Genomic DNA, 12,889 nt, shown 5'->3' on the forward strand with positions numbered 1-12,889 from the left:
ACTCCTTCATTCCCATAAGAACAGGAGTTATGTCTGTTTTCTACTCAGCTGTGTATCCCTCCACTCCCTGACCTACTGCAGTGCATGGGACATAGAAGGGGCTTAATAAGTACTCACTGAATAAATGGATACATTTTGGTTTGTCAGTGAGGTAAGAGCCTGGATAAGAGAGAGGGTTTATATTTGAGATTGCTAATCCTGTTAGGTGCGCAGCACTTAACTCATTTAATCCTTAAAAACAACCCTATGAAAGCAAATGTATTATTGCTTTCATTTTAAAGGTGGAGAAGCTGATGTCCAGTGATATTAACCATCCTTCCCTGCTGGCCCAGCTATTAAGTGACAACAGAGGGATTTGAGCGCAGCAGCCTGGCGTCAGAGCTCTTGAATTTAACCACATCCCTCTGCTGCTTTAGCAGTAGAGGTCAAAGTTAGATACACAAGTGAAGTTAGGGTAGATTTCTGTTTGAAAAGTGTGGATTTTTCCCTCCTCCTCCTCTTCTTCAAGTATCATCATCATCACTTCATGAGGAAAAACTCAGCAGAAAAGAACTACTTCATGTGTCACGTCTCATATTCATGTTGACTCTACCTTCTGCCAAAGTGATAGGTCCAAATTAACTCAGCAAGTAAAGTGGACCTTTCAAAATCTGATTCTTAGAAAATTCTAGATTACTTCTCTTAATCACCTTTAAAGAACCAGTATGCACTTTTCCAGAGCATGACAGAGTTAGTTGCTTTAAATAAAAGGAGGTGATTTGACTAAGTTTGGTATTATCTGAGATACTTGGTTTCTGTTTCTTACTCAAAAAGCAGATGTAGCCTGTGGTCATCCGTAGGTATTGAGTCATAAAGCTCCTGGAAGAAAGGCTTGATTTCATCAAGGAAGCCAAGGAATCCTGAGCACCTCCAAGAATGATAGCTGTTACTACAATAACATAATTATTACTAAAATAAATAAATAAATAAATAACAAAGCCCAGTAAAATATGTCACTCTAGAAAAAAGGCTTACCCTAGGAATAGAAGTGGCCTGAATTGGTCATTTATTCCAGCCACCTGCCTTTAAACGGGATTTATAAACATTCCCCTCAGGGCAGTTGTATTATTTAAAGGTCTCTAGGTAGAGGAATGTATTACAGTAATAAGATAGTGGTTAACACTGTGTATTGCTGTTATTTACTGGGCAGTGGTCTTCAAGACTTCACATGCATTAATGTATTTACTCCTCATAACAAACCTGTGAGGTCCTGTTATTATCCCCATCTTACAGATGAGGAGCTGAACACTGCCCGAGGTCACAGAACTAGTAAATGGTGGAACTGTCTTCAAACCTAGCTAGTCTGTCTGTCAAGTACCTGCTGTTCCTGTGTCCCTTGGTAGCTTATGGTCACCTTTGTCTCCTTGGCTCTAAGTGATAGCTTAACTTGTATTTAAGCCATTAGTGTTTATTAAAAGCTTGCTATGCTCAGACTCTTTAAAAAATAAACCCACCCTTTCTGGCAGATACAGTTGCTTTCTATAAACTTAATTTTCAAGGGAACCACTATGCAAAGAAGTAAAAGGGAGGCTGAATAAAAATAATCTGATTCTCCATAGAACAAATGAATTTCTGAGTCAGTTGCAAATAGCTCTCAGTCATTGGTGGCATTTTATGAAGTATTCCCTCCCCTAAGGTAGAATTCCACTGTCTTCATTAGCCATAGAGCCTGAAAATAGAAAATAGTATTTTTTTGTGTGTCCCTATGCCTCAGCTTTCTTCCTTCAGTCAGTATTTTGGAAAGTCCACAAAACCCAGGGGCCTCCCTGTCGTTGCCCTGTGGCCTATGTGAAAAACCAGATGATGCCATGCTGACTTGAACTCTTTCAAATGGATCAAACAGCACATTAGTCACTGGCACATTTCTCAGGTCCTTTTACCTCAGAGACTACCCAGTTCCTCATTCTTGCCACCCTTCGATCGTGAAGTAATAGCAAGAAAAAGATGTGAGTACTTTTTGAGGAGACCTCCCGCCTCTTTCCTTCAGTGCCTGTGACTGATTCCTTCATAGTGGTAACGTTGAAGGGTCCAGATACCCAAAGGGATTGGGCTTTAATGGATGGATTCCTTCTGGTGTCCTGCTTAAGTGGAAAGCCTACCTGATTTCACCCAAGTGAAGCATTTCGTCATGCCTTACACTGTTGCATTCCTATGCTCAGTGCACTTAAAAGTGAAATTACATGGTCTATTTTATGCTTTTTCACTGTTTATTTACTGTTGAAGAAATCCCTGTGAAATATGTCATCATAACAAAGGCTGATTTCAGATGTTGACACCAAGACACAGAACTGACATCAGCAATCCAGGGAGTATGTAGGGACAACAGCCAACTTTGGAGCAAACCCAGAACTTTTCATTCCCTGTCCTACCCTGAAGGGCAAAGGCTTTCTACCTGTTATAAAAGGGAAAGCACTAAGTTCATGATTGGTTTTATGCCCAGGGGGCTTTTTAAGTGCTTTACCTGTTTAAGAAAGTATTTATTTGTGCTCTGAGGTGGTCAGAACCTAATTTAATCCTAAGCATTCTTTGTGATTAGCTTGCTCTGCAAGGACTGGAGGACATTCCCGCAAGTGGCCCTGCTCCTTGGGAAGGGGTGTTAGTGGGCTGGGAAGCAAACTTTTGCAGCGGTTCTGAGCCTGGGTTCAGGCAGAGAGGCCCTAAGGTTTCCAGTGGAGCTACACTGTGGACAGAGGGAGTCTATCCTTTGTTCAGGAGAGGAAACTTCTCTCCCCCAAAAGCCTCTGGGGCATAATCCCAGTTCTCATCAACTTCTCCTCAACTCTTGCGGTGGGAGATTGGATTGGGAAAAAAATCCATACCGAAAACATCCTAACAAAACCATGCCTCAATGGAATATAAATTCATTTGATGGTATTTATAGTAGAAGTAGATTGGTGGAAAGGAATTCTGTCTGTTTCCAAGCAATTTTACTGGCAAGCGTAGGTTCTTCCTCAAGTATATATCAGAAAGACATCCATCAAGGATCCATTGCTACGTGAGATTTCTATCTACTTTCTTTTTCTTCTGAGCTAAGGGTTGCTTGTGCAGATTAAAATATTTCTAACGATTGTATAGTTGGGAGGTCCTGGATTTAGGTCATATACTTCCTCAAAAAGAGACAATATGAGCTAAGGAGATAGGGTGACCAACTCTTCTCGTTGTTAGCCCTGAAAGTCCTGCATCCCAGGAAACCCTCTCATTCCCGGGCAAACGAGGATGGCCGGCCACCCTTTGAGGAGATACAGTGCATTTCCAACAGTTTGGCTGAATTTATCACAGGTTTCTGACTTATAATATTCAGGAAGTTTAAAAATAAGGCCGTTGGTCTTTTCTGTGAGTATGATTTTAGTGTTGGGGCTTTCTCAAGGAAGGAATCTGTGGTCTCCTGTAGAGGGCTGGAGAACCAACTAGAGGAGAAAGAGTGTCCAAGCTCTCTTTACTTAAAATGTCATTATCTCCTTGCAGTTTTCTTTTTATTGCTCTTGTCATCATTTTAAAGGTATAACAATAAAAAATATAAATTACTTTAAATGGAAAAATCTTATAAAACAAGAGCTAAACAGGTGTCAGATCTAAGGGTTTGCACTTAGGTAGTACACTGATTTGAATTAAAGAAACCAGTCACTGCAGGCCAAGTCCATGGGCTTAGGTGTCCATGGCCAACCTTCATAGCGGGGTCCCTGGGCAAGACTCTCTCTCCTGCCTCATCTCACAGCAGAACGACACTTTCTGCTCACCTCTTTCCTTCTCTTGATTTCCATCAATCAGTCAACCCCCATACCCTTCTCACTGATCTTTTACCCACCTTTTATGACCAAAAGTGCAATGAAGGTGCAGCTGAAAATGTGTTCTTGGTTAGTAGGAAGGGGATACAGCATCCTCCAAGATGTGCTCTTCCTTCCAATTTTAACAATACGTGCTGTATTTTAAATGGTCTGCTTCCTGCGGAATATCTTTCACGCCCAAAACAACCGCCATTAGCATTTTAATTTATTTCCATCTCATCATTTGTTCATCACATATTTTTCAAAACCGAGCTGTGGTCGTATATGTACAGATATGCTTAAATTTTATATCATACTTTTTATACTTAACTGGCTTGTCTTAAGCATTTTCCCATGTTTTAATGTAGTCAGATGTGCTAACTTTGAAATGTGCTTCTTGTATAGATCTGCAACTATGTGGGACCTGCAAAGGTTATTGTTCAGTTGGTCACAAATGGAAAAAACATCCACCTGCATGCGCACAGCCTGGTGGGAAAACACTGTGAGGACGGCATCTGCACTGTAACTGCTGGACCCAAGGACATGGTGGTCGGGTAAGTGAGGGTGTGTGATGTTGTGGAAGGGAGGTGCAGATCGAACCGGGCAGCCAGGGAGCAGGCCCTTTTTATTCAGGGTCTTTCCAAGACCCTCCGAGAGCCCCAGAAAATGAAGATTTGAGCTCTCGCTTGGACTCCGAGGACGCCGAAGAGTAAGGCGCCCACTTGTCTGGATTTCCCTGATACAACCCACTTTGTACCTGTGGTCCTGGCCTAATTATTTATAGCACCCTCTTCCACTCTCAAAAGTGGCCCAGTTTGGATGATAAATTATACAGTCACTTGACCTATGAGGCATTTGTGCCACTTTTAGCAATATTTTCCTTCTGGAAATAAGGATAAGGACAAATTAGAAGAAAACTGGCTATAGCAGAAATCAACACTTTATGGATGATTTCATACCTTTGGTGATTCCCTTAATGAACTATTGATTCTCGATTTACAGTGTGAACATGTTGAGCATGAAGTGGATAGGTAAATATTATTTCAGTTCTGTGCTGCTTAGAAAGTGTGCACAGAAATGATAAGACCGATAAGGGCTTAATTTCCAAAATATACAAACAGCTCATTCAACTCAACATCAAAATAACAAACAACCGGATTAAAAAATGGGCAGAGGACCTGATTAGACACTTCTCCAGAGAGGACTTGCAGGTGGCCAACAGGCATATGAAAAGATTCTTGATCTCGCTAATCATCAGGGAAATGCAAATCAAAACCACAATGAGGTACCACCTCACACCTCTCAGAATGGCTGTCATCAAAAAGAACACAAAGAACAAACGTTGGTGAGGATGTGGAGAAAAGGGAACTCTCAAACACTGTTTGTGGGGATGTAGATTGGTACAGCCACTGTGGAAAACAGTGTGGAGGTTTCTCAAAAAACTAAAACTAGAACTACCATATGACCCAGCAATTCCACTCTTGGGTATATATCCAAAAAAACCAAAACACTAATTCAAAAAGATACATGCACCCCAGTGTTCATAGCAGCATTATTTATAATTGCCAAAATATGGAAGCAACCTAAGTGTCTGTCAACAGATGAATGGATAAAGAAGATGTGTTATATATGTATATATATATGATGAAGATGTGTGTATATACATATACACAATAGAATACTACTCAGCCATAAAAAAGAATGAAATTTTGCAGCAACATGGATGGACCTGGAAGGTATTATGCTAAGTGAAGTAAGTCAGACAAAGACAAATACTGTATGGTATCACTCATGTATGGAATCTAAAAAATAAACTAGTAAGTATAACAAAAAGGAAACAGACTCACAGATATAGAGAACAAATGAGTGGGGAGAGAGGGAAGGGGGGAGGGGCAATATAGGAGTAGGGCATTAAGACGTACAAACTACTAGGTATAAAATAAGCTACAAGGATATATTGTACAGCATGGGGAATACAGCCAATATTTTATAATAACTAAAAATAGAGTATAACCTTTAAAAATTTCAAATCACTATATTGTACACCTGTAACATATAATATTGTACAGCAGCCATACTTCAATTTTTTTTTAAAGTGTGCACAGCCAAGGATTACAAATTTGTTTAGGCATTCATTAGACTGGAAATGTAAATACAAAGAGATATATTCATTTAAGTGTTGGTCAGAGAGATAAAACAAGCCATTTTTACTGAATGAAGTATTATAGAAATAAATTCAATTCAAAAGAAATTTTTAATTAAATTTGTCTAATTTTCAGGAATATCTTTCAGGGCTTCCTAATACTGGTTTATATAGTTTACGGTAAAAATCCCAGTTAATCTAGACTGTTCACTCAAAAGAAAGGAATTGTTTAAATCAACTATAATTAAGCTGATGGTAACATTTCAGGCTTTGAATTCCGATCAGGTTTCAAGTTGGTTGTTATTGGGGAGGTTGAACTTTCACGTTCCTTGGTATTTCTTTGTTTGACTGTTAAAATTTTCAAGTGTGAAAAACCTAGAGAGCTTTCTTTTAAGTCACTAAAATCTGATTCTTTTGATGTCAGAGGAAAAAAAAAAACTCTAGATTGGAGGAAGAAGCCTAAATTGATTTGAAAAATTCAACTATGCTTTAAATGAACTTGTTTCAACATCCTCTTGAAAGGCTGACCTGTTTCCTCTTGTGTGTCACAGTTGGTTCATCGTTTGTTTTGGAATACCCTTACAGTTCCTGACTGACCTATGAGAGCTTTGAAATGCAGGGTAATTGTCAAAGAGTTTCGGCCTAATTGATCACTTAGTGTCTCTGCAGATTTACTCGAGTAGGCTACTGTCAGTACGAAGTGTATATTCTCTTTGGTCCTGTTTAATGTGTGTGATAATCATATCCTTCAGAGGGAATTATACATGAAGTTCCCTACTAACAATATTTGTTATTATAAACATTCCAGTATGTTATCTGTAATTTGGTGTTTCTGTGGTTTGCCTTAGTAGTCTTTGAGGATTTGGGGAGGAACTAATGGTTATTTAATTTGGGACCTACAGCAGGAGTAAAAGTAAATTCCCTGTCTCCAAGGAAAGTGAGGAAATCTGTTACTCTCTTTTAGTGCTGGCGTGAGGGGTTCGGTAGTTGGAAGAATTCATTCATTCAACAGTTTGAGCATCTAAACTTGTAAATGTGATCATCAAGACGTCTGGTCATAGCTCTGTGGGATTTTCTAATACTATGCAGTTTCACCAAGAAATGTAATGAAGAGGATGCCACCTAAGAGTTACAGTAGACTCAATAGCCTCTCCCATTCAGAGTGCTCTATGAAACCTTGGTACTCCTTTTACAATTTTATTTTTAACTGAGAAACTTTTGCCTACAGTGTTTCCCAAAATGCAGTATTTCCTTCATGATTTCGTTTGTCTCTCATTTTTTTTTAAGTTTCTAATACCAGAACCTGTTGCATTTTAGTAGAAAGAGTCTCATGCTGGTGGTCTGGAAACCAGAATTCTATTTCCAGTTCTGTCACTCACAACAGTAGGACTGGGGGCAATTTGCATGACTTCTTGGGGACTTTAATTTCTTCCCTTATAAAATCTGAATGTTAGGCTACAGAATCGACCTCCAGGCCCTTTACATCCAAATCCTACACTGAACTAACATTAGCTAATGTTATGAAATAACATGAGCCAACTTGCCTCATGTGTATTTACAGGATGTCAATGATTATTCTTATTTAGTTCTAACTTGTAGGTAAGAATAGCATATAGAGAAATTTAGGAAGATAGCCAGAGTTATTCCTTAGACTTGTCAATACTAGAAACAGAACCATGATAAGCAGTTTTCAATACAGTTTAGGTTAAGAGTATAGATTCATAATCAGGGCATCAATCTAACACATCAAAAAAGATATATGGAGGGACTTCCCTGGTGGTCCAGTGGTTAAGACGCTGCACTCCCAATGCAGGGGCCAAGCGTTCGATCCCTGGTTGGGGAACTAAGATGGTGCATGCTGGACTTGGCGTGGCCAAAAAAAAAAAAAAAGGTATATGGAAAATGACGCTGAGAAGATAAATAACTTCTAAATTATCAAAACCAAAAGAATGACCTTTCTTTGGAGTGTTTCTCTTCACTTTGCTCTCAGCATGAGTTCTCAGTAAAATTTAATTTCTATTTTCAAAGGTATTTTGTTATCTATATTAAACTATTCATGTTTTAGATAAAACTAAGTCATGATTGTAAGTTTGATTGGTTTAATTTGGGGGGGGTTGTCCTTTTAGCTTCTTTTAGTTAGCTTTAGTTTTGACTTTTTATTTCCTACTCACTTATTTAGTTAGTCCTTAGTGCCCGTCCTCATAAAAAATAATCTTTGTTTGGTGTTTTATTTTCTATCCTGAATATCGGCAGTTTGTTTCAACAGCGTTTCAGCTCTCTGAAATTTGCATTCGATGGAAACTGTTGCTTGGCTTTGCTCTAAGCCACCTTCCTCACCAACAATCGCCACAGCCTCTGCTTGCTTCCTGGCGGCCCTGATTTAGAGAGATGTGAAGTTTTTCTTTTTTTTAAACTAATATTTCCAGCATATACCAATGGTAAGCACTCGAAGTAGATATATAAATATAAAAATGCAAAACAGAAACAAGTCTTCCCTCAATGAACTAATACAGACTATTAAACTGCTATTTTTGTAGATCCATAAACAGCTACTGGCAGTTTCATATGGTTCAACCTTAGTGCCCAGAAAAGGAGCTGTTTGGAGAAAATGGACAAGGTCTGGACTGAGATTGGAAGTATCCAACTTCCAAACCTAGGGTGTGTATTGTGAGTCAAGGGCTGCTTTTAAATCTCAGGCCAGCCGTGAAGTCAATATGTGAGTCTGGAGAGGAAGAAAGGCCAGATGGAGGAGGCACTTTAGAACCCCAACCCAAGGACCTGGGGATTTGAACCTAGCCAGAGGGCAGAGGCAGTTCCCAGACGATCATAATGATGGCAGCATCTGGCACAGTGTATAAGATTTCAAACCTGGCTGCTAATTAAAGTCACCTTTGGTCACTTTGTAAAAATACTGATGCCAGGCCCTACTTCCAGAGATTCTGATCTCATTGGCCTGTCTCATCATGTAGAGCAGTGGTTCACAAACTTTAGGGGCCATCAGAATCACCTGGAGGGCTTGTTGAAACACGGATGGCTGAGCGCCACCTTCAGAGTTTCTGATTCAGTAGGTCTGGGATAAGGCCCAAGAATTTGCATTTTAATAAATTCTTGGGTGATGCTGATGCTGCTGGTCTGGAGAGTGTACTTTGAAAACCACTGACGTGTAAGAATACGGCATTTAGAGTAAGAAACAGGACTGTAGTACCAGTCCCGCTACTAACCCATTATTAACTGTGATAAACTTTCTTTCTAAAAATTTTTGAAATTAATTTAAATACTGTAACATTCACCCTTTAAAGTATACAGTTCTATGAGTTTTGATAAATACTCATATAATCACCACCATTAAGGTGTAGAATAGTTTCATTCCCTCCCCCCACCCCCATCCTTAAAATCCCTGTGTGACCCTTTGGAGTCAGGTTCCCCCCCAACTCTAGGCCGTGGCAACCTCTGATCTGTTCTACCCCCATAGTTTTGCCTTTTCCAGAATGATATGCAAATGCAATCATACAATATGTAGCCTTTTTGGGTCTGGCTTGTTTCACTTAGCATAATGTATTTCAGATTCCTCCAGATTGCTGAGTCTATTCGTTAATAAGTAGTGTTGCACTGTTGCATTGTGTTGATATATCACAGTTTATCCACCTGTTGAAGGACATTTGGTTTCTTTCCAGTTTTTCAGAACAAAGCCACCTTTTGTGTGAATATAAGTTTTCATTTTTCTTGGCTTGGGTAAATACTGAGGAGTGGAATTGTAGGGATGTGTGCTAAGAGTACGTTTATCTTGATAAGAAACTGCCAAATAGTTGGACTTCCCCGGCGGTCCAGCGGTTAAGACTGCAGGCTTGCACTGCAGGGGGCACGGGTTCGATGCCTGGTCGGGGAAGTTCCGCATGCCGCGTGGTGTGGCAAAAAAAAAAAAGAAACTGCCAAGTTTTCCAAAGTGGCTGCACCATTTTGCATTCTCATATGTTAACATTTATAATCCTTGTTTTTTTCTGTTTTTTATGCTAATAATGTCTGCTCTCATTTTTCTTTTGCATTTTATTATAGAAATTTCCAAACATATACAAAAGTAGAAAGAATAGCATAATGAGCCTTCATTGTACCCATCACCCACCTTCAACAATTAATTATTACGTGGCCAGTCTTGATTTAAATATACTCCTACCTAGGTAACTTTGTTATTGATATCTGATTTAGTTCCATTGTGGTAAGAGAATATTTGGTATCATTTGATTCCTTTTAAATGTATTGAGGCTTGTTTTATGGAGGGAATATGGTCTGTCTTGGTAAATGTTCCTGGTGCACTTAAAAAAGAATGTTTAGTCTGATCAGGTTGAACGCATGTTCTGTAAATGTCAGTTGGGTCAGGTTGTTTGTTCAAAGCTTTTGTCTCCTTACTAATTTTCTCTCTACTTGTTCTATTAATTATTGAGAGAAGAGTATTGAAATCTGACAATATTCATAAATACATCTATTTCTCTTTTCAGTTCTATAAGATTTTGCTTCTTGTATTGTGAAGCTCTTTTATTAGATGCATAAAAATTTAGGATTCTTATGTCCTCTTAATTAATTGATCCCTTTATCATTATGAAATGACCTTCTTTTTTATTCCTGGTAATATTCTTTGCTCTGGAGTTTACCTTGACTGAAACTAATATAGTTACTTCATCTTTCTTTTGAATAATGTTAGCTTGGAACATTTTTTTCCCCATCTTCTTAGTTTTAACCTTTTTGTGTGTTTACATTCAAAGTAAATATGCACTGCATATAGTTGGGTCTTACTTTGTATTCCGTCTCACATACTCTGTCTTTTAGTGGGGTGTTTAGGTGATTTTTATTTAATATGATTACTGTTACGGCTGTGTTTAAATCTGCCATCTTGCTGTTTGTTTTCTGCTTGTCCTATCTATTCTTCGTTCCCCCTTTTCCTCTTTTTCTGCCTTCTTTTAGATTAATTGATTATTTGTTATTTCATTTATCTCCTTTTAGATTTATACCTCTTTGTATTTTTTAGCCATTGTTTTAGGTTTATACTATACATCTTTAACTTATCATAGTCTACCTTCAAGGAGCATTATACCTCTTTATAGCATGTTAACAGTATATTTTCATTTCCCCTCTCTTGACCTTTTATGCTATTATGTCATATATTTTACATCTGCATATATTGTAAATCCCACCATATATTGTTTTTTATTTTTGCTTTAAATCGTCAATTATCTTTTAAAGAAACTTTTAAATAAGGGGAAAAAAGTATTTTTTACTTACCCATGTGTTGACTTCCTTTAATTTTTCTTATACCACTGGTGTGCTGCTGATAAATTCTTTCAGTTGTTGTACATCTTAAAGTCTTTATTTTGTTTTTGTTTTTCAAAGACATTTTTGAGGAGTATAGAAATACAGGTTGAAAGGGTTTTTCTTTCATGTCCTTAAAATATGCTGCTTCACTGTCTTCTGGCTTGCCTTGTTTCCAAAAAGAAGTCTCCTGTCATTCTTATCTTTATTCCTCTGTACATAGTGGGTCAGTTTTTTTCTGTATCAGCTTTTCAGATTTTCTCTTCGTCACTAGTTTTCAGCAGTTTGATTATGATAAGCTTTAGTGTTGTATTCTTCATGTTTCTTGTGCTTTGTGGTTCATTAAGATTCTTGGATCTCTGGGTTTACAGTTTTTATTAAATTTTAAAACTTTCCGGCCATTATTTTTTAAATATTTTTTCCATCCACTCCTCTCTTTTCTCTTCTGAAACATCAACCTCATGTATATTTGGCCGTTTGTTCACTAATCTTTTTATCTATACTGTCTGATATGTTCTTAATCCCATCTGGTGTGTTTTTCTTCCCAGACGTTGTAGTTTTCATCTCTGTGGGTTTTTTGGGGGGGGGGTCTTTTTTATATCTTCCGTGCCTCTCCTTCACATACTAATGCTTTCTTCTCAACCATATGGAGTATATCTCTCATAGCTTTTCCGTGTACTTATCTACAAATTCTGTTTTCTGTCTCATTTCATTTCTGTATCTGTTTCTATTGAATGATTTTTATCCTCATTATGAGTTATATTTTCCTGTTTCTTTGTATGCCTGGTAATTTTTGATTGGATGGTAGACATTTTGAAGTTTGGATTATGGGTAGTTGGACTTTTTATTGTCTATGCTTCTAAATATTTTTGAGCATTGGGATGAAGTTAAATTTGGGAATAGCTTGATCCTTTCTAGACTTACTTTTTTTTTTTTTTTAAACATCTTTATTGAAGTATAATTGCCTTACAATGGTGTGTTAGCTTCTGCTTTATAACAAAGTGAATCAGTTATACATATACAATATGTTCCCATATCTCTTCCCTCTTGCATCTCCCTCCCTCCCACCCTCCCCATCCCACCCCTCTAGGTGGTCACAAAGCACCGAGCTGATCTCCCTGTGCTATGCGGCTGCTTCCCACTAGCTATCTATTTTACATTTGGTAGTGTATATATGTCCATGACACTCTCTCACCCTGTCACATCTCACCCCACCCCCTCCCCATATCCTCAAGTCCATTCTCTAGTAGGTCTGTGTCTTTATTCCCGTCTTGCCATTAGGTTCTTCATGGCCTTTTTTTTTTTTTTTCCCTTAGATTCCGTATATATGTGTTAGCATACTGTATTTGTTTTTCTCTTTCTGACTTACTTCACTCTGTATGACAGACTCTAACTCCATCCACCTCATTACAAATACCTCCATTTCATTTCTTTTTATGGCTGAGTAATATTCCATTGTATATATGTGCCACATCTTCTTTATCCATTCATCTGTCGATGGACATTTAGGTTGCTTCCATGTCCTGGTTATTGTAAATAGAGCTGCAATGAACATTTTGGTACATGACTCTTTTTTTTTTTTTTTAAACTACAGTGGAATTTTTTTTTTTAAATATTAATTTATTTATTTTATTTATTTTGG

The 12,889-nt window shown here is 38.0% G+C and overlaps 1 protein-coding gene across 5 annotated transcripts in view; it reads left to right on the forward strand.

Moving 5' to 3' along the window:
* NFKB1 (nuclear factor kappa B subunit 1) overlaps positions 1-12,889 on the forward strand; it is a 125,005-nt gene that overhangs the window by 62,976 nt on the left and 49,140 nt on the right. For all 5 annotated transcript variants that reach the window (XM_082390976.1, XM_082390977.1, XM_082390974.1 and 2 more), the window contains exon 6: positions 4,209-4,357. In XM_082390976.1, the coding sequence (XP_082247102.1) occupies positions 4,209-4,357 (149 nt within the window). The remainder of the gene's footprint in view (positions 1-4,208; positions 4,358-12,889) is intronic.

This window comes from Balaenoptera borealis, assembly GCF_965194805.1.
Source record: "Balaenoptera borealis genome assembly, chromosome: 4".
Taxonomy (NCBI): Eukaryota; Metazoa; Chordata; class Mammalia; order Artiodactyla; family Balaenopteridae; genus Balaenoptera; species Balaenoptera borealis.